Consider the following 23568-nt stretch of genomic DNA (forward strand, 5'->3'; position numbering starts at 1 on the left):
ATGGTAGCCCTAGTGTCACATTTAATGATTTCCATTACACGAGAGTAGATGTTAAAACTTCATGCTGATTTGAACTTGGCTCTCGCCAAGATAAGCACCAACTAAGACGTAGCTTTACAGTAAGCTAATGTGATCCATATGTGTCTCCATCCATTTACGTTTCCTTCCATATGATGATGTAGATATCCTTCTGTCTGGTGTTAATGGCTGAAGTGTAATGCTGGCTCCAGGGATCAGCTTATTTTGCCTCCCTGGCGCATCAGCACACACAACGGCTGCGATGCTGGCTCCGGGGATCAACCAAAGTGCGGCCTCCCCAGCGCATCAGCATGACAACCGTCTGGATTGAGCTAAGTAGGGTACATCTCTGGGGTTTTCAAGTGGGCACCTTCCATCCTCAGTGTTTCGTCGACTAGCCCACGACACCTCAAGAGGGCTCGACAGTGATTCTGGCATCCCAGCATCACCCCCCTCCGTCCCCCACTCAACTCAGCCCAGCTTACTTACCTGTCCCCAGCCAGAATCTTTCCGTCTCAACCACAGCCAGTTGCTGCTCCTCTCTGCTGCTTCAGATAAGTTCTTCACTGTGCGACGCAACTCTTGGCCACTGAATCCGACATCTCTGAGAAACCGGGTTGTAGAGTGTGCCACAAATCCTCGACAACCCACTTCCACTGGGTAAACCCGAACTCTCCATCCTCGCTGTTCCGCTTCAGTGGCTAGTTGAGCATACCGCAGTTTCTTCCTCTCATACACCTCATCTAAAGCATCCTCCCATGGCACTGTTAACTCTACCAGGTGAACAAGGCGTGCTGATCCAGACCACAAGACAATATCTGGTCGAAGGTTAGTGGTGGCAATCTCAGGTGGAAAAATAAGCCGTTGACCAACATCTGCCAGCATTTTTCAGTCTCTAGCAGATTCCAGTTGTCCTGGGCGAGGATTGGTTTTAACACCTTTTCTTGGTGGTTGCTCTCCTGGGCGGAGGAATGTTGTCTTTTGTGTGTAATGTTTTGATGGAACAGGTGACAACTTATTGGTCATGTTACGCTTGTCTTCCAATGCTAAGGCCAAACATCGCAGCACCTGGTCATGGCGCCAAGTAAACCGTCCTTGGCTAAGAGCCACCTTACATCCTGTCAAAATGTGCCTTAATGTTGCAGGTGATGAACACAAAGGACATGAGGGATCCTCTCCTACCCAGAGGTTTAGGTTCTGTGGTGATGGGAGAACATCATATGTTGACCTGATGAGGAAACTGATCCTGCTCTGTTCCATTGACCATAGGTCTTGCCAGCCAATCTTGCGTTGTTCCACACTCTCCCATCTCATCCATTCTCCCTGCTTGGCCTGGGAAATGGCCTTTATACACCTCATCCTCTCCTCCTGCTTTTGCACCTCGTTGACTACCAGCTTCCTCCTTTGAGCTGGGGCTGCCTTGTGCCATGTAGGAGGAGTTGAACTGAAACCAAGACCCCCTCTTCCATGCTGAACTTGCCCCATGATATCACCAATTCGAAGGGCAGCCTTTGCATCTTCCACAGCTTTCTTTGCCGCCCACTTTCTTCCAGTTTTCAACACAGGTGCTGCCTCCCTTACGCATTTATCGCGAGACTCTACTAATGTCATTTCCAGTCTGACCTTGGCACACTTAAACTCCTCGGTTAGAGCAGAGACTGGTAGCTGCAGTATTCCTTTACCATAAAGTCCCACTCTGCTGAGGCAGCGTGGAACTCCCAACCATTTCCTGATGTATGAACAACATAAAAACAAAGAGGATCATTCTCTTTAGTTAAAAAGGGCAGACACCACTTGAAGCCCCCAAATGACCTTAGCTTAGTTTTAAAAACAAAGAACAGTTCAATATAAAAGCATCTATGGTAAAAATAAGTCTCACCTTTTTCTCATGCTATTTTGGTAGTACCTTTGGGGGTAACTTGGATTTCTATGCAGTTAAATTATCCTTCCAAATGCAAACAACCTAATTAATATTACAATGCTGGAGGGTATATACATGTTTTGATCTGCCTTCCAATTTGGCCTTGCGCGACTACTGATATCGTGCAGCTTTCTTAAACTGGATTTACAAGACGTTTTTAGGTTGTGTTGAAGAACCTCAAGTGCAGCCTGCCACAGTTGGCCACCAAAAAAATCTATAATAATAAAGCAAGGGAAACAAAAACCCAGATATAGCGTTACACAAATACAAAAAAATAAATAAATAAATCTAAACAAAAAGCAAAAAATTCCAAGAAAAGCGCAGTATACTATCCATGTATTATTTGCTAATAATTTTTTGACTGCATATATATTTATTATAAACCTATGCAATACGGTGATGTTAAATACGTGGGTCACACAGGCTCGCAGATTTAATTAACACAAGTGCTGACACTAGGGTACAAGCAATGGTAGCCCTAGTGTCACATTTAATAATTTAGGAACAATTCAATAATTGAGAATGTTTATCTGGGTCGATTAGTTCTCTTATTAATAATATTTAATTGACATGTTACAAAGATCGAGGATTTACTATGAACACACATACATGCGCTAGACACAAGGAATGTTTAATCAATAGTAGTATTTCATTAAGTACACAAATAATAAACAGAAATCAGAAGTCAGTAAGTAAATCTTAGTCTCCAAGCACAAAGCTCTCACTGGACTCATGCCGGCTAGCAGGCAACTGAAATATGACACCGCCTGTTTCCTCACACACAAAGCAGCCACTGCAGCAGCTCAAGCAAGCTGTGACGTAGCTAGTAAATTGCTCACACACACGCCCACATACAAGCACAGCCTCAAATGAAATGATGCAGACAATCTTAGAATATATCACATTAAGCTTATTAATGGTATATAGATTAAGGATATGGCAAGTTTACTTTTAAATACATTCTTCATACAACAATATGAGGTAGATTACTTATAGTTACTTCATCAAGTTTCACTAAAAGTTATTTCACACGCAAAGTGTGCAAACTAAATAATTAACAATTCAATTCTATGTGAATGTGTTACAATTAATTAATTTAGTTCCATGAAAGGAAAATGCAACTGGAATTATACTCAACGGTTCCTTGAAGCTTAGACTTTTGGTCCACTGGTTTGGAAACTCAATCTGTTGAAGTGTCCAGTACAAAAGACTCTCTTCTCAGCAACAAAGTCTTCAGTCCTTGGTATAGGATCCACAACAGCGCCTGTCTGCTCTGTCCCCTTCACTGAATCTTTTAGCTACGCAGGTAGCAGGGTACAGTTTCTTTTGGATACTGTGGTTTTAGATGCACAGCAGAGCCAGACTGTTTTGTCTGATAACAGTCTGTAATTTTTACGGCAGTCCTCCAGCCGGGCCTCAGTCTCGTTGCTTGTGGTCGTTGACTCGCTTGCAGCTTGCTTCCTCTGCTTGGGTCTGTTTTCAGGCAGAGTCCCACCTTGATTCCGTTTTTAGGCAGAGTCCCGGAGTTGCAGCTTCGCTTAGCAGAGTGACAGTACCTTGTTTAGCATTCGACGTGGTGCGCAAAATGTTTAGTTCTGCTTGGCTATTTATAGTCTTTTCACTCTGCTAAATAGCCACTTTCATGAGATCATTTGTGTATCTTGCCTTTTCAAACTCCCAGTCCTTTGATGTTTTAATGTCCTTTTCCGCTGGGACATCGCTAGTTTATGTCTTCCTTGCGTCAATTAACGATTGTTGTTGCACTTGTGAATTATCTGTACATAATTCAACTGTCCTTTCAGCCTAATCCAGTCTAGGTGCCACCTAGCCCCGGTCACCTCGTTCAGTAGGTTACATAGTTCAGTATGTCTGCAAGAGAGAGGCCCTCTTCTCAAGACACAGCAGTTTGCCCTGTTTCTCAAGACACACAGTTTCATTAATTAATCGAGTTACATTTCTTATACACGTTCATGTATTAATATCATATTCAGGGAATATGTCCCACAATAAAGAAAACAAAACAAAGCTAAAAAAAAAGTTTGCCATACAAGGTGAGCACTAGTCCCAGTAAAAGGAACATCCCGCACCAGGAACCTACTACTCTAAGCAAACCCTCTCTACACTGGTTGGGATCAACATCCCCTAAACTGACCTACTTCTAGGCCCCCGGAGTCCCAGCATTCTCACAGCGACTCTGACATCTTCAAATAGCCTTTTCAAACAGCCTCGGCTGGGCAATGCCTTCACGAGCACCGTCTTGGAGTGGAAGGGTTTCGTGTAGTAGTTCTTCCCATGGAGCAGACGCTGTCCTCCTCAATGTAAACACAGCACCGTCTGTGTAGCATTGCGGTGCAGTCGTCTTGAGCTGTGGCGAAGAGCTCTATTTTCATCTCATCTGACCATAGCATCCGTTTCCAATCAAAGTGCCAATGCTGTTTAGCAAACTCCACGTGCTTACGTTTGTTGGTTGCTCTCAATAAAGGCTTTTTTCTGGCAACCCTTCCAAATAGCCTATTGGCATGGAGGTGGGCGATGACTTCGGGCATTGTGATTCCGCCCCCTTCCTGGATGGCTGGCTTCCGACTGACCCTGGAATGAAACTGCCAGACCAACCATTACAAGGCACTCTGTTCCTGTTAAACAGCGCCCTCACAGATCGGGAGGGAGATTGTTGACTAGGATTCATTCGCTGTCTGTCACATCTGTATAAAAGGAAGCCATTTTGTGTGTATCAGGTTGATGGGGGAGTAAGAAGGTGTGAGGAGTGTTTGAAGGAGAGAGAAAAAGCAGAGTGGTTGATGTACAAAGCGAGTGCTGTTTATCTTGTGTGCTGGTACAGGTAAACAGATAGCTGTCCAGTAAACAGTCCAGTTTACTTAGTTCTCCAAGAGGAGAGGTTTGTTTGTTTCATCTTATAAACTGTGTATATAAAAAGCGAGAGGAATGTGCATGTGCATGCTACGTCACATTCTCACAACAATGGAGAGTGAATTTGGAGTTTTTAAACTGCACGGACACCCAGCCTATTAGTACAAACAAGTACACACGCTCGCTCCCCAAAATTCTTAATACTGGAACACAAAAAGCTGACATTCAGTTTAAGTCAATGCTATTGTATGAATGAAAACAAAAATAGGGAGGCAGTTTCCCTTGAAAAGACAGCTCTTGTACACCCTGGCCCGAAGGAAGTTGTTATTGGAGTAATCTATTTTCATTACTATTCTGCCTAAAGGGATGTACTGTAGGAACCAACTAAAAGACAATAGTCCACTGTTTTATATGCAAACATCCTCTTCATTGCCTGTATTTATTTAAATAGATGCTTGAGTACCCAGTTATATCATATAATAAAAAAGTGTGCAAGGGCCTAGTATGCACAATGTCTTCTTAAAACCTTCATTGAAAGAAAATACTAATTTTATATGGCTGTCAATTTTTGTCTGCTTCAGCAGTGTGCATTCTATGATTAATACGGCTAGTTGTGGCCAACTGAAACAAAAGGGCCGAGCACCTATCCTGGTCCCCATGGCAATATGTAGTGTACACTTTGAAAAGGCTTTCAGTCTGACTCCAGGCATTTGGTTTAGATTTCCATCGTCTGAGTCAACAATAACCAAGAATGAGACACAATACCTCCTGCTCAGAGTGCCTCGAGTGATTAGTACAAAACCTTAGGGTTGTGCCTAATTTGGAAAACTGAGCCGGGTTTAAATTAAATACTCATATATTTACCACATCTGTTAAAGTCTGTAACACATTTTCTCTGCTACACAACTTGTTTTCCTGCTCTGTCTCTCCTGTTTGTTCCTGGTCACTGATTGTGCAGATCTCCATACAGTAAATACACCTATGAGTTCTTGCAACCAATGGGATGTTTAATACTTAATGCATTACTGTAATTGATAGTTTAATCAGAATCAACTTTATTGTACATTTTATCTGTTAAACATAATGAGGTATATCTTAGTAATCTATACAGTGGTGGATTAGCTCTTTAACTTCATCATTCAGGAATGATTTATTGACACACCTATTCACATAAAGATCATCATTTTCCCAGTGCTGTGTAACGATCAACCTACAGTAAAAATGTCTCAAAAGAGCGTGGTTTGGATTTGTTTTAAATATCTGAAGACAACAATAGGATAGAGTTGTGTGCAGCAGAACAGATTCCACTGTAAAACAAGGGTCACTAAAAGATACAGTAAGATTATAGAAGGTTTTTGATCACTAGATGGTTGCTTCCTTGAACCCTTTCAGCTACTTAAGAAATCCATCTTTCTTTCAAATATTCCTACATCATACCAGCATTACTTTGATGATGTTTGAAGAGTTGGTCTAATTGATCCTGCAATTTGTCTGTGAGTGACTGAAGTGCCAAATTCCGAACTTTCTTTACACATCAATTATGACTCGTATATTTCTAAAGGCCATGTGAATTTAGTGAATACTAATGAGATTATCACTGCAATATATATATCTTGATACATTGTATGTGATGTTGCCATTGGTTACCACTTTGAATCAACACTCCATCTCCTCAGAAAACCTCTTCAGCCTTTGACTTTAGTCTAATATTTGTGTTTTTTTATGTGCTATATAAAAACGTACACTGCATGGTTCAGTATTCAATAAATAGAGGATTCCACATGAATGTACATGGACTACTGTGGCTGGCTAGTTCACAAATTAGAATGGCTTAACACAGGACTCCATGTAGTTCATATAGTATTCTGTTTATATGACAAGCACAATGTATGGAAAGGAATGTGTAAACTTCAATTAAACAACTGCATTCTTATATCAAGCTACAACTACTGTTCTTAGCAATGGTGTACAATTTGATTGACTCACCCAGTCATTTTGTTTTAGGATTTGAAGCAAGTCAGATTCCAAAAGGGGCAGCAGGGTGGAGTAGTGGTTAGGGCTCTGGACTCCTGACCGGAGGGTCGTGGGTTCAATCCCAGGTGGGGGACACTGCTGCTGTACCCTTGAGCAAGGTACTTTACCTAGATTGCTCCAGTGAAAACCCAACTGTATAAATGGGTAATCATATGTAAAAATAATGTGTAAAAAATAATGTAATTGTATGTAAAAATAATGTGCTATCTTGTAACAATTGTAAGTCGCCCTGGATGAGGGCATCTGCTAAGAAATAAATAATAATAATTAAACACTGTATTAAAAAAAAAAAAAAAAAAAATTCTGAAATGTAATAGTCAGACTGCAATTCTAAAAGAAAAGATTCAGTATCAAAAGAGTGGAAAAGGAATTGAAGAACTGTCATAAAGCACACTTTTTTTCTTTAAATTCATGGGTCTGAGTCACGTGGTTTCAGAGACCCCCTTCAATGTTTTGCTTGCGCCCTATATTAGTTCATTTCTGTTTCTCACTGACAGAAAGGGCGGCAATATGCTTGAGAATGGTTTACAAACTAAGTTGCTCTAGTAATAGTAGAAATAAAAAAGACTGGTCTACTTGTCTATGCAGAAGATTTTATTGTTATTTTTACAAAGATTTAACTGAACTATGTTTTAATTGATAGCACAGCAGTGTGAGTTTATGTTATGACTCGAATATAACTCCTTGCTTGTATTTCTGAACCTTGCCTTGTCTTTGTATGATTTATGTCTCCCCTTTAGGATTTCTACACTAAAAAAAGATGAGTTTGGTATAGTTCTGTAAATGAGATACAACAGTTCTATTACAAAATGACCAACTGTAGGGGTATCTTCCCATGAATCGTAAAATGTCAATTAACAGTCTGTAAAAGCATTAATGAACTTACAACATAAACTAATTAATGTCACTGAGGATGTAAGCCCTTAGTTAGGACATTCCATGTCTGCAGGATGAATCATGTACTGCTACCCACAATTCATTTGAACATTTATAAAAAAACAAACAAAAAAAAACAAACTAAATGCAAAGCCAATAATTACCAGTAATTAAGACTTTTATAAATGACTATTATTATTTAGTCATTTAGCAGATGCTTTTATCCAAAGCGACTTAGAGACTTGGGAGTGAACTATGCGTCACAACTGCTGCTGTAGTCATTTACAATAGGACCTCGGTATTACGTCTCATCCGAAGGATAATTATTAGCAATAATAAAACATATAAGACTAAATCAAGCAGAAAAACTTTTTGGCTGGTGCTTTTTCAGTACTTCACTTTGTTTATAGTTTTACCTGAGAATTTTAGCATTTAGACGTTATGGATGATAATATTATGACATTATTATCTGCTTCCAACCAATCGTTAACCCAATGATTATTACTGGTTGGGAAACAGAGATAATTATCTGATTAATTACTCTGTAACAGAAATTGTGACCGATATAAACACAAGCATACATTACTTCTGTGCTACTACATATTAATCACTAATAATCTTCTGATGAACTTTGCTTCACACTCATTGTGACTGAGAACAAGGGCAAGTGCTATCTTTACTAGCCACAGCTCCTCACCCAGGCCAGGGTCTGCAATCTCTGTCAAGCATCCCACTGGCAGCTGTTTCCCACACTGGAAACACAGTTTTCCCAAAAAACATTTGTCATATATGAAAAGTGACAAACCAAACTAGAAATAGTAATTTCAATTTCAATGGAAGAATAAATGCTAGACTAAACACAACTATTTGAGATAGAGCTGGGACAAATACAGGATTTTGGGACAAATGTATATACTACAGTCTATATAAAAATCACCACACAACATTTTCATTGGGTATTTAAATTGGTGACAATTAAGATGACCATAATGTATATCAAGTAGGTAGTATCGGTAGATACCGTTTTTTCTGGCCAAAGGATAATAAGTTTAATCTTGTATTTTAACTTTACTTATGCAGGAGTGTATTTGATGTGTAAAATCTCACTGGATAATACATTTTCCTGTATACTCTTTCTTTATTTATTTTTTTAACGTTTCCATTATTATGTCTATTATAAGAGCAATATGCTGTTACAGAACTAGGGTAGGCTACCCCTAAATAGCCTCTTCTATATTGTGAAAATCACAACATTCTAAATCCTGGGTACCTGGTTGCCCTAATAGATTTCACAGAAATACTCTGCTGTGCAATACAACATAGCAATTCTAGCTGGCTATGAAATTATTGAATTAAGAATGTAATTGATCAATTTCCAGGTTATGAAGAAAACTCATGCAGCCTATAGTTTAGGGTGTTATGGTAACAGGTGATTGTCCCACTAGAAAATCCCTTTAAATGGATTTTGATAAACGGTAAAACATCAATACAATCTTGGACAACCAGGACAGCACTGATTGGGTGTCAGGAGTCTGCAAAGTGTTTAAATAGTTTTGGAGTGTTATGTAACCATGCCCAAATGATTTCAGCCTCAAATAACCAGAAATACCCATAGAGTTGTTTATGTAGTCTTGGATAAGGAAGATCCTGCCAAATGAAGGTCTGATCTGCCCATTAAGACTGAAACTGACTTGAAATATTTTACAGAACACATCAGGGATATCAAATATGTTCTACAGAACAGCTTTTTTGTTCCACCCCTGTAAATTTACAGTATATAAAAAAGCACAGGCAAACAATCAAAAGCCATTATCATCCAATGATCTTAGCATTACTGTCTTGGTGATTTCAGTCCAGTTGAGGGCATATCAATGTCAAAAAACACTACTACAAAGTAACGAGTAGAGACCAGTTTCTGAATAACAAGACACTAATAATAATAATAATAATAATAATAATAATAATAATAATAATAATAATAATAATAATAATCCCTGCCAATGAGCGGCCGTACAGTATTAAGCAATGTAAACTGTGTACGGCCACTCATCAGAAAGTGGTGCAGTTCAGTATCTCAGTGGGTATTTTTTTTTTTTTTTTTTTTTTTGCTAAATGCTCATTAAGGTGTAGGATGACCGTATGAAAGAGAACAGAATAGAGTGCTCTCTCAAGGTCGAGGATAGTGTTTCTCTCCATCACACATCCTCAAATTCATCATAGTATGAACCTTTATATTCCATGTCCTCTTAATATCTCTTAGCTGAATCTACCTAAATAAGTGAATCATGGAGGGTCTGTTTCTGTGTGCATAGGAACAGGGCTACAAGAGCTCCAGGAATCATTTGATTCAGGCTTAAAAAGGTTATCAACTAGAAATGTCCTTGAGTCATTTGAGCCTGGATTTCAAACCGGTCCCAGAGGTGGAAGAGGAGTACTTTTAGCTGAAGACACTCTACTGTATCTAACCATTTTCTGGTATGATAAACATAACTTTAGTTTACTAATATACTTTGCAGCTCAGATTTTAACTCTTATTTTAAGCCCTTCTGTGACCTCCCTTGATATCAGCAGGTAGCAGCCCACAAATTTGTTTTAACAGTCTATAAATGAACCACTTTCTGAAAAGCAGTCCAAAAAGATTTCTCTTTGCTGTTACGCAACTAGACATGGCTGTTTATTCTATTTTTATTGGCACAGCTACCAAACAGGACCATTTAAAGTGGTAACACGCCTGTTTGGTTGTGTAGTTATCATGGTCTGTTTTTTTTTTTTTTAATGGAAATCATTATATAGCACTTGCTAATGTTAATTTGGAACTGAAATATTTCCACTTTGTATCCCTTTTTGCTTGGGTCTGCACACACTGTGCTTTTTAATTATTTGTTTATTTAGCAGATTATCCAAGGCGACTTACAGAGACAATGGTGTGGCCAGTAGAAATGCATACAATATTAAACCTGCGTATTATATTATGTGTATGACAAAGGCAATACAGACACAATGCTTCTGCATTTTCACCAATGAGCTTAAATTATTCAATAGATCTCTACAATATTTATTTTTAATGCAGAGGAAAGAGTTACAAAAAGATTGGTAAAACAGCTACAGGTTGCATGGAAAGAACTAAAGTAAAAGAAAGAAGAGAAGAAAAAAAATGAACTGGAGGTGGACCTGTAGAAAGGCAGACCGCCCCCCTTTCACTCACAATTAAAGAAATGACACCACAGAACTTTGCCTATATTGATGAGGTACCAGATAGCCATATGAGGCAGGAATAAATAATAATAATAATACCATTGTCATCCCCAGAATCGGTGTAAGGTGTAAGTTTTTTTTTATTTATTAAAATACAAGAAAAATACAATTGTATTTCTCGCTTCAAAGTCAAATATTTATTTGAAATCCAATAAATACTCATCCATATTCCAAATAATAAACTCCCTCCTACTCCTCTACTAAACCAGCCTTTACCCAGGTTTGACTTACTCTCTTATTTACTTCTTTAGCAAGCTTACTCAGCTGTGGTGAAAGCAGACTAACCTTACTCTGCTGTTTACTCTGAGAGTGCTACTCTTCAGATACTCTGCTTTTATGCAAGCCACCCTATATTTTATTTAAGGTACCAAAATGCTCTAGAACCACTATTTCAGACCCACAGCATGCCACAAAGCAGATTAAAATCACTATTTAGACTGTTACAGAAGAAAACGATCCTCAAATAAACTTTAAAAATAAGATACTAATTTAGATCAATACTGCCCAGCACTTGGTGTCATGGCAAATCCCCCCGACACACACTGACAGCGAATTATTATTATTTTTTTTAGGAATGTTTTTTTTTTCAGAAACTTATATAAACAACTGCAATATTTTCCAATCTAAAAAGTAATAATATCAATAAAGAAACAGTCGCAGAAATTAAGGTATCTTACCTTCTAAATCTTTTTCATCTCTTGGTTGGGTTGGGCAGCTATTTCTGGCACAGTAAATGTGTTGAGCATGGGCAGTGTGCAAAGGTAGCAAAGAGCATGCGCAGTTCCCGAAGAAAGCAAAAAGTGGCAGGTGGCAAAAAAGGGCAGAACACTGTCTTTTTTGCGTTCGTGTTTTCTACGTGTTTACGGCAATATGATCTTTAATGACATTGACTCGTACATGATCAATCGAATGACAGCAACATTTCCATAATAGTATCCCACCATCCTCATAGATAAATCAGAAAATGTTTTAGCTCTGTCTTTTGTTGAAACATTGCATTTATGTTTTCTTCGGTGCAGCTGCCATGTTGAGTTTCAGCAGAGAAGTCACATGATGAATAAAGTCAACTTAGCTGGGTGTAGTGCAAATAAAACAACCAAAAAACACAGAAAACTGGATTTGCGAGGAGAAAACACAACACTGCAGAATTCCGTTCCCAATGCCTTATTCCGCGATTGCGGACAGTCAGTAGCCCTACAGTATGCAGTTCCAGCTTTGTATGACTCTGGGCAACTGCAATTTTTCTTTTCATTGAGATGAGTAAATATTTTTTTTCCATTGTCAAGGATGAGCTAGACACCCAACTATGCACCCAGATTTAAAGACAGGCTTTGAATGGAATTTCTTTAGTAACTTTTCCAGACCAAATCATTAGGAAAGCCACGAGACCTTACACCATTTTGTTTAAAACTGCTAAGAAACATTATCGTTTTGAAAAATGGAGTTTCAATTATTTATTTTAAAAGTAATCCCCTTCCACTTATGAAACCACATGAAATGGCTGGGTAGATGTCAAAATGAAAGCAGAATTTCTTTTAGAAGATGTTTTTTTTTTTTTTTGGTTTCATACAATTGCAGATTTGGATTTTATTTCATGCTTATTTTTCGGTTCACAAGTTGTGCGAGCAAAAACGACATCTTTCTTTTTTTTAACAACTAATGCCATCATAAAGTTATGCATCTCTGTTTTGTAAGTTTCTGAAACACTTCTTTGTAAACAACAGTTTGCGAACATCCTGCAGTTTTAAACACTATGATGTCATGTCCTGAATACACACACTAAGTTTCAGGGACTGCACACACAACCAGGTTCAGTTTCAAAATCTGGATGTCTGTTAACATTTCTAATTCTGAATCTCAAGTATAGTACACCATCAGCAGAACCGAACAAATCAGAAAAAAAAACTATATATAATCTCCCACTCCAGGTATGGTACAGTGGTAAAATAACCGCTTTATAAACTGTCCTTGGATAAGACATAAAATCCAAGGTCCTATTGTTAGTGACTCTGCAGCAGCAGTTGTTGATGCATAGTTCCCCTCCTAGTCTCAGTAAGTCGATTTGGATAAAAGTGTCTGCTAAATACCTAATTTATTAATAATAATATACCTCTGAATTTTTATTCTCAGCTCTTTATATTATATTTTTTTCAATAAGTATAATTTTAACACAGGCAGAGCAAGCTTGAATTTCATATTTAATAATTATCCACAATGCACATTTGTTCTCATTTGATGTACCTGGTTGAAAAATGACTGATAGATTGACTGACTGGTAGATAACTCAACTTTTTGTGTTTCATTATAAATCCATGATGCCCACCTGTACGCCACAGGAAAATTTGTTCTAAACTCTTCTAAAAAAGCAAAAGCAGGGTCAATCGAAAAATGTATCGTATGAAAAAGGTACAAGTGTTTTCACTGTAAACCAAATGTGATTACTTTTCAACATTAACTTTCTGTTATTTTTACCAGAGTTCTAGGTGGGGTTTGACACGATGGCCCCTATATACAGTACGGTAGTATTACACCCGCTTGCTATCAAAACAGGAAGATAATATCAGACTACACTTGTAAATCTCTTTTTTTCAGCATAATAATCACATACCATGAGAAGTAGCTTTCTACATGTTGCTGCATCTAAAAATAAAGAGGAATTTGGATTTAGAGTTGAACCTTACTTACCCTTTTATGCCCACCAATTTATCCACAGAATCCCCTATTAGTCAACTATATACTGCATCTGCTTAGTTTTAATCTTTTCCGTGCTACAAAATGATATTTTAGCTTGAGACTGGCAGTTTCTGCATAGCTGGGTCATTGTGTAAGTCTGAAGTAAGTACTAAGAAATTCTTTGGACTGCTGCCATTAACAATAATAAATGTCGATCTGTCAACCTACAGAGGCTGGATTTATGTGCAACATTTAATAGCACTGACATGACTACATTCATGCAAAAATGAAATTATGGACATCTTTTTTCAGATCAACTATGATTAAAACCAGAGGATAATGGTATGCAATGAATGTGGTTTTATTTGTATTTTGTAGAGATCACTCAAGATATAAGACTGATTGGGAGCCTTGTTAAGATGTTTTCTAAGACTTTCTAATACAGTTTCATTAGAAATAACCAAACTTTCCCTTTCTGCTCTAGTCAGGGCTGAAAACCTGATCTGTTACTTGTGCTAAAGAAAGTCCAAACCAAATGGAGAAGCAGTTATTTTTAACATAAGGAGAAGAAAGAACGTAGCACAGATTGCTGTACCCACAAAATTAACCTGCTGTGTCAGTAGCATCATGATCAGCACCATGAAATTGGGAAAGAAACATATCAGTAGCAACAAGCTGAATATACAGAAAATGAATGCTGATAAGAGCAAGCAATGGCCTGTAGAGTAGCTACTGAATATTTAAAATAGGCGAGGAGGAAATTATCAGATGTGTCACCAGAGCTGGCATGCACAGTACATTAATAGCTAATGGGTATTTCTGAGTGACGCACAGTGGCTGCTCTTGTGAAAAGGGTGCCATAGTGTATCACATTGTCCCAGCGTATTATTATTTGCAGCACCACAAAGGGAGAGTAGGGGTGTTTACGAGAGATTATCTGTCATAAAACACAATGCCTCCCATCTTTCAGCACTGTGTAATTTATATATATATATATATATATATATATATATATATATATATATATATATATATATATATATATATATATATATATATATCCTGTGTCTCTTTTCTTAAATAAAATATAAGAATGTTGAACAGACTTTTACAACAGCATGAAACAATAGGGTAGCTTTCCTGTCGCCTAGCATGTAACTTCTAAATTGCCAAATAAAACATATAAAACAGTATATGCCAAATGGGTTCTGATGCATCAATATGTCAACATACAATCAAAGAACCACCAACAAAGGGATATTTTTACGCATTGTCTTTGTGTTGCTCTAAATGTCATGTTTGAATGATTACACCATAGAGTATATAGTACAGTATATATACCCCTCTAATTTACAGCTGAAATTAGTTCACTAACAATTATTACAGTGCATATCCTATAACAAAACCTGACTGTGCTTGTGTTGTGGTGAACCTGCAGATATCAAAATTAATAACAGTTTGATGAATAGATCAAATCTGGATATACAGGTTCCAACATGTCCTCATGTTCCTCATACAGTGTCTTTAACTGTAGTACAGTAACTGCCAAGCAACAACCGGACTTGATATTTGATATCTCCAAACTGCAAAGGGAGTTTGGTGACACGGATAAACAAACAAAGGCGATATATTCTGACCTATTATGTATTGTTTTCAGCTGATGACGGTGGTTTTTAGAGGCTTTGCCTACAGTAAAACATTTTTTTTAAGTACTGGAGAATATATACTTAAAGTGCACTGTATTTAGAAATATGACTTGCTAAAAGGAGATGGCAGGTTTTTTAAATATTACAACATACACATCAAAGTCAATTTCATAGTAAATTAAAAGGGACGGCAGCCAATTCACGTGCCAGCTACATATATATGTTTTGTCTATCTGTTGTATGTATAAGTTTAGAATCATTTAATGGATTTCAGTTTCACAGCAAGCATATTATTGCCCTGGCCATCTAATGTCATCAGTTCTATCCTTTTCCAAGTAACTGAATCAGATACATTCCTTTGGATGGCAAAGCTCTAAAAAGAACACTGGATTCAGTCCAGTAAACAGTCAGGTCAAACAGCAGAAGCAGCAGCTGCTGGCCACAAGACACACAAGGAACTCTGGGCTTGCTCTGGCACAACTTGCAACAACCCTGACAGGCTATCACATCATATTTAGTGATCTGTATTTCTTCTTATTGCTTCAGGAATATGTATTCAATCTATTTCTTCCAGAAACAGAAGGGCACACCCAAGCACACCACTGCATTATCAAAAGTGTAAAAAAAAATAAAACCTTCATTTAAAACACACACATGATTTTAGAAAGTTTATTTGAATGCAGAGACAGACTATTGATACTGCAGAGACAGACTATTGATACTGAATGTATTTATTCATTTATTATTTATTCTGTTTCATTGCACTGATTAGCAACTAAATAACACAAACACAGCATTTCTTCTTATAGTAAGGATGTGCAGCCAAAACAATTTTAGTCCATGGAAATGCATTCAACGGAACTGGAATTGCAGCAGAAATATCAGAATTGCAGACCACCCAAGTGACCTGGATTTCGTAGGGTCAGACCCGCAAATTTACATTTAAACCTGCATTGATCTGTATTTCATTGCAGAACTCCCAAAATAAAACTTATATGCAAGATTACAAAACTTGGGAACCTAATATTAGACATACAAATGAATGGTGTTTCCATATTGCGATTGTGTTTCTTTATAGACTAGAATACAGTTCTGTTTTAGTTCGATGACAACCTTCTCTCTTAAATCTGTATAATATTAGGTTTTTATAGTACACAGGTGCACTCCACTTATAATGGCACGGGCAGCAGTGTGGAGTAGTGGTTAGGGCTCTGGACTCTTGACCGGAGGGTTGTGGGTTCAATCCCCAGTGGGGGACACTGCTGTTGTGCCCTTGAGCAAGGTACTTTACCTAGATTGTTCCAGTAAAAAACCCAACTGTATAAATGGGTAATTGTATGTAAAATAATGTAATATTTGTATAATGTGAAATAATGTATAATGTGATATCATGTAACAATTGTAAGTCGCCCTGGATAAGGGCGTCTGCTAAGAAATAAATAATAATAATGGATCCTGTTAGAATGGAGTTCCGTTTACAACATGTGTTTTAATGGGGAATTATTGTGGTTAAAACTGGCTCGATTATAACATATATACCGTTTAATACGTACAGTTTACCTGTTCCACAGACAGGTCTTTTGCATTTAATACGTACAGTTTAATACATACACTACCATTTTATTACGTACAGTTTTCCTGTTCCAGAGGTAGATATTTTGCACAAATAAGGTACATCCAGGACAGTAAATCACAGTCACTCACAGCAGCATTTTGTTTTTGTTGGCACAGCCGTTGTACAGTTTAAACGTTTTAATTTTAATTACATTTAGTGAAAATATACATTTGTAAAATAGTACTACTTATTACATTGTACGGCCCACAGGGGTGTGTTCTGTACAAATAATTAAATTGACGTTCTTTAGTAGTTAAGCTTTCTTGTAGTGTTTATATTTAAGGTACTTCTGTTTGCAGTTACAGACAGCATTTTGAATTGTGTTTACTTTGTTTATAAAGTACTGATTTCCATTGTCCCTTGGAGTTATAAATGGAGTGCACCTGTATAATGACTGATAATCAATTCTGATACTCACCATCCCATGGTTTAGCCACTGTGGTATGAAGTTGTCTAAAAGTCTTGGGTAAACCAGTTCTCTGTCATATAGGTACAGGGTCCAAAACATGGTCACCACAAACTGTAGTAAAATAAATACAAAAAATAAGAGATTAAATAAAGTATAATAGGATTATTTTTTCATTAAGGGCTGACACAGAGGATACATTCAATATAAAGTAACTACATTGCATCAGATATGTTTTTTATTATGTTTGTGTGCTAAAATGTCCCTTTTGTATCATGACTACAGTAGTTTTATATAAAAACTGTCCCTGAAACATACAATTCACCATATGGAAGAATTCTACTGTATAAAGATTTGTCTTTTTTTGTAACAGGCAACATCCACAAGTGGCTGAATAAATGATTTATTAGCTGTTGCTGCCAGATTAAATGGGATACATTACTGCATTTGGCCCTCTGCCTTGTCCTTACAGAGCACTTGGTGCCTCTTCACAGTTCTGGCAGTATTACGCTTACAACTGCTTCCAGGGCTTGGGATGCTTGTAAAGAAAGACTACAGGGACTTGCAATTTATAGTATGTTGTAGCGCATCCTCACTGCAAGTTAGGGCAAACTGCAAGGGGAGAGAGATGCTGACTGATGACAAAAAAACAGGGTTGATATTCCCCTTTAAAGGTAATGGGCTCTATAAACATACCATTAGATTAAGCAATGCTTTAAAACAGTCCTTAAAGTTTTGTGAATAAAGCCCATTGCTATCACAAACAAATACAAATGCAAAACAAAACAAAAACAAAAAAAAAGATGTCTGCCATGGTTGATGGTGCACAATACGTACAGTATCTTGATCATTTCACACAACAACAACTTTAGGCACCCAGAATGGAATGTTCTTTTTCTAGAATGCTGATGTCATTGTACTATACTTTTCTAGACTTTGGACATGCACGTTCTAACCAAATAAACACGTAGTTCAACTAATAAACTTCAATGGAATTAGAAGTAGTACAGCAGTGGTAGAATATTTGCACAATTTTTGCACATTAACAAAATCTATTTTGTGCTACGAGGGAATCTTAAGGGAAACATTTAACCAATAATTACAATAATTACATGTAACCATTCTCGGATGACAAGTAGAAAGATCCAGTTGCATTAGTTGTGAATCCAGGTGGGTTATGGTTAGGTACGTGTAAGTAACATTTTTTTTTTTTTTTTTTTTTTCAGAAACACCCTTTTTAAAGCAATTCACTTCCTTTTCATGCGTGACATCTGCAATATTAGCATAACCCCTCCTTAATTACCATAAAATTAAACCTACTGGCATGGCACTTAGAAGTTTGTTGTAAAGCCATGTCAAAATAAAAAAGGCCGGTCAAACGGGTATTTTTTTCTGGAATAATAGCACTACTATGATAGCATGCTACCTCTATTTTTGTTGTGAACACAGCCATGATGTTTTGAAAGGAATCATTCTAAAACAAAAAGGGTAATGTCATCAGAAGAAACATAAAATTGTATTTTTTTAAAATTACATTAAAACTCAATAATGGTAAAGTATCAGAAGAAACACTTTGACTTATAGCCCAATCTAACAAGCTAATTTCATTTTTACAAAGGTCAATATTGATGTTTTCAAAATGTTAATTTGCAAGCTAATAACAATACGTACAGTTCATATCGATTAGGTGTCCTCGGTTGACTCGACTGGTGGATCACTCGACACCTTTGCTTAATTCAACAGTCTTGGTCCCAAATTGTCTCCATATAAAATATATACATCCTGCCTCTTACTTTTTTAATTCGACACCACGCTTTATTCGTAACTCGACACTTATTACCGGTACCGAAGGGATACAAACTATTAATAAGACTAGTGGATAACTCGACACTGTCATTTCATGTGACGGATCGTTCATTCATTCATTCCAAGTGCAGCTGGTTACAGTGTCAGTTCATAATGAGTGAGAAGTGAAAATTAGTTCTCGTTCAATTGGCTTCAAAGCTCAGGTTAGTCGGGATAACAAGCTTGTCAGCAGAACTTTCAAAGCTCTTGTTTTTGCATGCAAAACAAGCGACAATGTTTGATTTCTGTGTGAAACTGTAAGTTGTTTATGATTGTTTTTGTTCACCGAGTGAATTCTGTATAATGTACATTCGTTAACTTTTGCTATTTAAGCCATCAAATTAGACAGTACAAGCTAATACCTAAAAGTATAGTCAGCAGTTTGTGCACAGTTTGTGGTTGGATTGTTTTCATAAAAATAACGCTGTACTTATGTTATTAATTCTTATTTCAATCAAACTATACACGTTGTATTGAGTTTATATATCACTGTATACTGTAATTGATTCATTCACTGCAGTTCTTTCAATCATTTTCATAAGTTCATTTAACTAAAAATAAACTTGTAAATACTGCACTACTGTGAACGTGTGAGTTCTGTTACTTATATGCATGTTAATGCCATGGCTCATGTGCACTCGTAGAGTAATTGTTTTCTTATAATTTCGCTTGGCTCCAGTGGAGGAAATGAGAAGAAAAAATACTGCCCAACAGATGCTGAAGAGAATTTAAATGGCAAATGTCAACAACAGTGCTTCTTTAAAGAGATAATACCAGGATAATCTGTAAGATACAAGATTAACTGTGCTTACACTGTGAAAACCTGTATCTGTTCAGAATTCTGTACAACATTCGTGACCACAGCATTGCTTTAGACTAATGCATGCAGGGGTCACATATGTCTAAACAAAACATATTCTTCTAATGCATTCTATTGATTCATAATGGAAACATTCTTCATTTTGTATCTGTTTCTGTACAGGGTTAATGCACTGTTTGTTTGTTCACCAGACACACAGTGGTAAGGATGATGTTGATTCATGTGACAGCTTTGCGGATCTGGCTCACGACAGGCCTGTTTGTGACCAATAACTTAAGCTTCATCCACTGGTAGGTCCTATTATGGATCTCCAGAGATGAAAGACAGGGGTCTAGACTGTTTGGCAGGCATCAATAATGAAAAAAGCAAATCTGTTTATTATTTTCCTAGTCCAGATTTCTATTTGAAAACTGAACACAGGGAAACAAGGATAAGGTCAAGAGTTCCCTGGATAAGTCAGGAATTGGTAAGGCACAGTGTGCTTGGGTGCGCTACTCTTACGAAAACAGAATTTCCTCTAACTACTATTGTTGTTTCTTGGGGAAATAATTACATGCCAACGAACCCTAGTCATTTTATGGGAATTAATGGCCATCTAGGAAAGTAGGTTGCCTGAAGGCTAAGACTTGGGTCGAGGTCATTATTGCTTCTATAAGTCATCTTAAAGAGGTTGTAGATAAGTAATGTGTATTTTCATTCACTATATGGATCTCAAGTGTGCAGGTTTGAAAGAATCACATGTTATAGCAAGCATTTTTTGTTTGTAAGCCTTTCTTTAAGCTAGTGTTACACTTCTTTTGTAATTTCACATGCCATTTACAACCTGCTTCCCAAATTGACTGACTGGGTAAAGGTTGATCAAATCAATACCTTGGTCAGTAAATATAGATAATTCCTAAATAGACATTGAGCTGTTTTTTTTGTTTTGTTTTGTTTGTTTTTAATATTTATAGTAACGATTTTAATTAACCAACCATCTCACAAGTGCTTTGGTACCCCAAATGTAATCCATTTACTACCAATGCAGAATGACTAGATGTCTTTCGTTTTATTCCTGAAAATGATTTTATTTAATGGAGACTGTCAAGACTACTAAAACTCTTGGAAGTGACTGTAGCATATAAAATACTCATTTGGCATTAGTAACAAATAACATCTTTGGTACCCATGCACTTGTGAGACGGATTGCTTATTCTATGTATATGAGGGGACCTTTGTCTGACCTTTGTTTAAGTGGGGCCAATAAATGTATTCATCTGTCCCAATACTTATTGAAGGGAAGTGTATATGAGATGTATCTTTTCAGTTCTGATGTACTGGACTGGTGATTTTATTTTTTTGTTTGTTTTTTTAAAGCTCTTATCCCACTGTTTTGGTTTTGTATGTTAGTAAGATATGTCACATGAAATTTGCAAAACAAATCTTGGTTAAAGCTGATACAATGCATAACTATATGCCTGCATGCCTTATGGAAATTTTATCGGAGTCATGTATGAGGATATGGATGGTAAGTTTGCAGTACAGCAACAGAAGCTGTGTGTATGTTGATCTCCGCTTCGCTTTATAACATTAAAGAATCAGTGATGTTGAAAAACACTCCGAATTTGCTGTGCTAGACATGTTTTTAACAGCTATACAGTCAGTTCATTCTAATATTTATTTTTACCTGTTTAATATCATGTTATGTGTGGTCTGTATGATTCTACATTATTGTTTCTGCTTAAATCAGTATTTGTCATCCTTACTTCCAGTGACTAATTCAGCAAACATTGAAAAGAGAAGCCTTTAAGTGTAGCACAGGCCTCAGATCATAATGATTCACCTGTGAGCTTTGCAAAGCTAATATGATCCTCCAACTTGCTTCACAAAATCATTCTTGAGGAGACTTTTCAGAGGCAATTTTTGGTGTAATAGTAGTAAGGTAGTATGATAATAACCATGGCAACTAATGATCGTAGGAGAAACAACAACGGCCTATTATACATAGAACACACTATAGGCTATTGAACAGGTAAGAAATTCTAGATTAGGAAAATGTATAGATAATAAGTAGCCCTTTAGGTTGACAGTTTAAAGTTAACTGGCACTTACCACTCCGACAGGAAATGCTAATACGGCCATCATCCAGTCACGTAGGCATATGAGTTTCTTTAGCTGTCTTTCCTGCTCTTGATTCTCGCTCCCTTTAGTCAACAGACTTGAAAGGTCAGTTAGTACACAAACCCCAAAGAAAACAGCCTGAATAACCTGCAAAGGAAAGAAGAAAACAACAATGTATACAAATACAATGTTTAACATACTTACAGTATACCTTATTAATAAATAGCACAGCATGTGAACACAGTGAAATGTTAATGTTCAATGTAAAAAAGTTACTATTTTTAGTAACATTTTTAATCAAAAGTTAAAAAGTATTAAATTGACACCTACTGTAATACATAAATCTATTTTAAATTAAATTGCATACACAGGTAAGCAGTTTCTAAGATTATTAAACTATCTGCATGTTTACTTAGCTCAGCCAATTAGATGTCAGTACTATGTGAAACAGTAGATCAAGACCTACATTCATAGTACAGGTCAGTAACTTATTCAAAAAGATCTTCAAGAAAACCTAAATCAATGTAGTGTTCTGAAGATATAGCCCAACCAATAAATGAATAACCATGGCAACTGGAAAAGGCTACAATTGGGTTTTTAGGTGAAACTTTTAACTACCACAATTTGTCGGGCTACAAATATGTAGTAAATTTAATACATCCTTTCATTTAATGGCTATGAAAACACATTTTAAAACATTATTTTGTTTACAGAGTTTTATTTTATTTTTTATATATAAGATAACTCTCTGCATCAAACATACTTCTAAGAGCAAAATGTTTCATGGTTCAGTATGTGATAATAACTTCAGGGAGAATTGCTTCACTTAACAAATGTATGTGGTTTTTAAATACTGAACCGTGAAGTATATGACATAGTCGCTATCTGTGAAATGTACTGTATCCTGTAAGGCTGTCCACACAATGCCTTTAAACCGTATTAGTTGCATTTAAGCCGGCTTAAAAGTGCTAAATACGGTTTGCGTCCACACTACGCAGCATTTAATACCGTACTCGTGAACCGGACTCGAGACCACCTCAGGAGGTAGTCTCGAGTCTGGTTCTAATTAGATCGCATCAGGTAGTGTGGTTTATCAGAAGTGTGGACGCTGTAATACCAAACTACATTTTTTTGTGTATCCTTTGCGGTATGTTTGGCGAAATACTCAGAAGGACTTGCTATCAGTGTGCACTCCGCACTAGGTATTCATTTTTATGCTTCAAAAAATCTGTCAGGACATCTCTGTTAAACTAGTGGGGAAAATAACAAAAACACAGCGTTAAATTAGGCGACTGCAAAAATGAAATGCAAGTTAAAAGTATGATCGGGGATGAACAAATTACGTAATTTGTCAGCTCTGTTTGAAATAAAATTAAGAGGACCCGAATTTGGCGCAGGCAAGATATGAAGGTAAAAACAAAGATTGTTTTGTAATGAACAGCTTTTTCTGAGTTTAATTATAAAACAGAATCAGCTCAATTTGTTTAAAGG

General features: G+C 36.9%; 1 protein-coding gene across 3 annotated transcripts in view; it reads right to left on the minus strand.

The window, feature by feature from the left end:
- aig1 (androgen-induced 1 (H. sapiens)) overlaps positions 1-23568 on the minus strand; it is a 47248-nt gene that overhangs the window by 11643 nt on the left and 12037 nt on the right. For all 3 annotated transcript variants that reach the window (XM_059025228.1, XM_059025229.1, XM_034017177.2), the window contains exons 2-3: positions 22069-22224; positions 17325-17426 (exon numbers count right to left, since the gene is read on the minus strand). In XM_059025228.1, the coding sequence (XP_058881211.1) occupies positions 17325-17426; positions 22069-22224 (258 nt within the window). The remainder of the gene's footprint in view (positions 1-17324; positions 17427-22068; positions 22225-23568) is intronic.

Source organism: Acipenser ruthenus, chromosome 6 (genome assembly GCF_902713425.1).
Source record: "Acipenser ruthenus chromosome 6, fAciRut3.2 maternal haplotype, whole genome shotgun sequence".
Lineage (NCBI taxonomy): Eukaryota > Metazoa > Chordata > Actinopteri > Acipenseriformes > Acipenseridae > Acipenser > Acipenser ruthenus.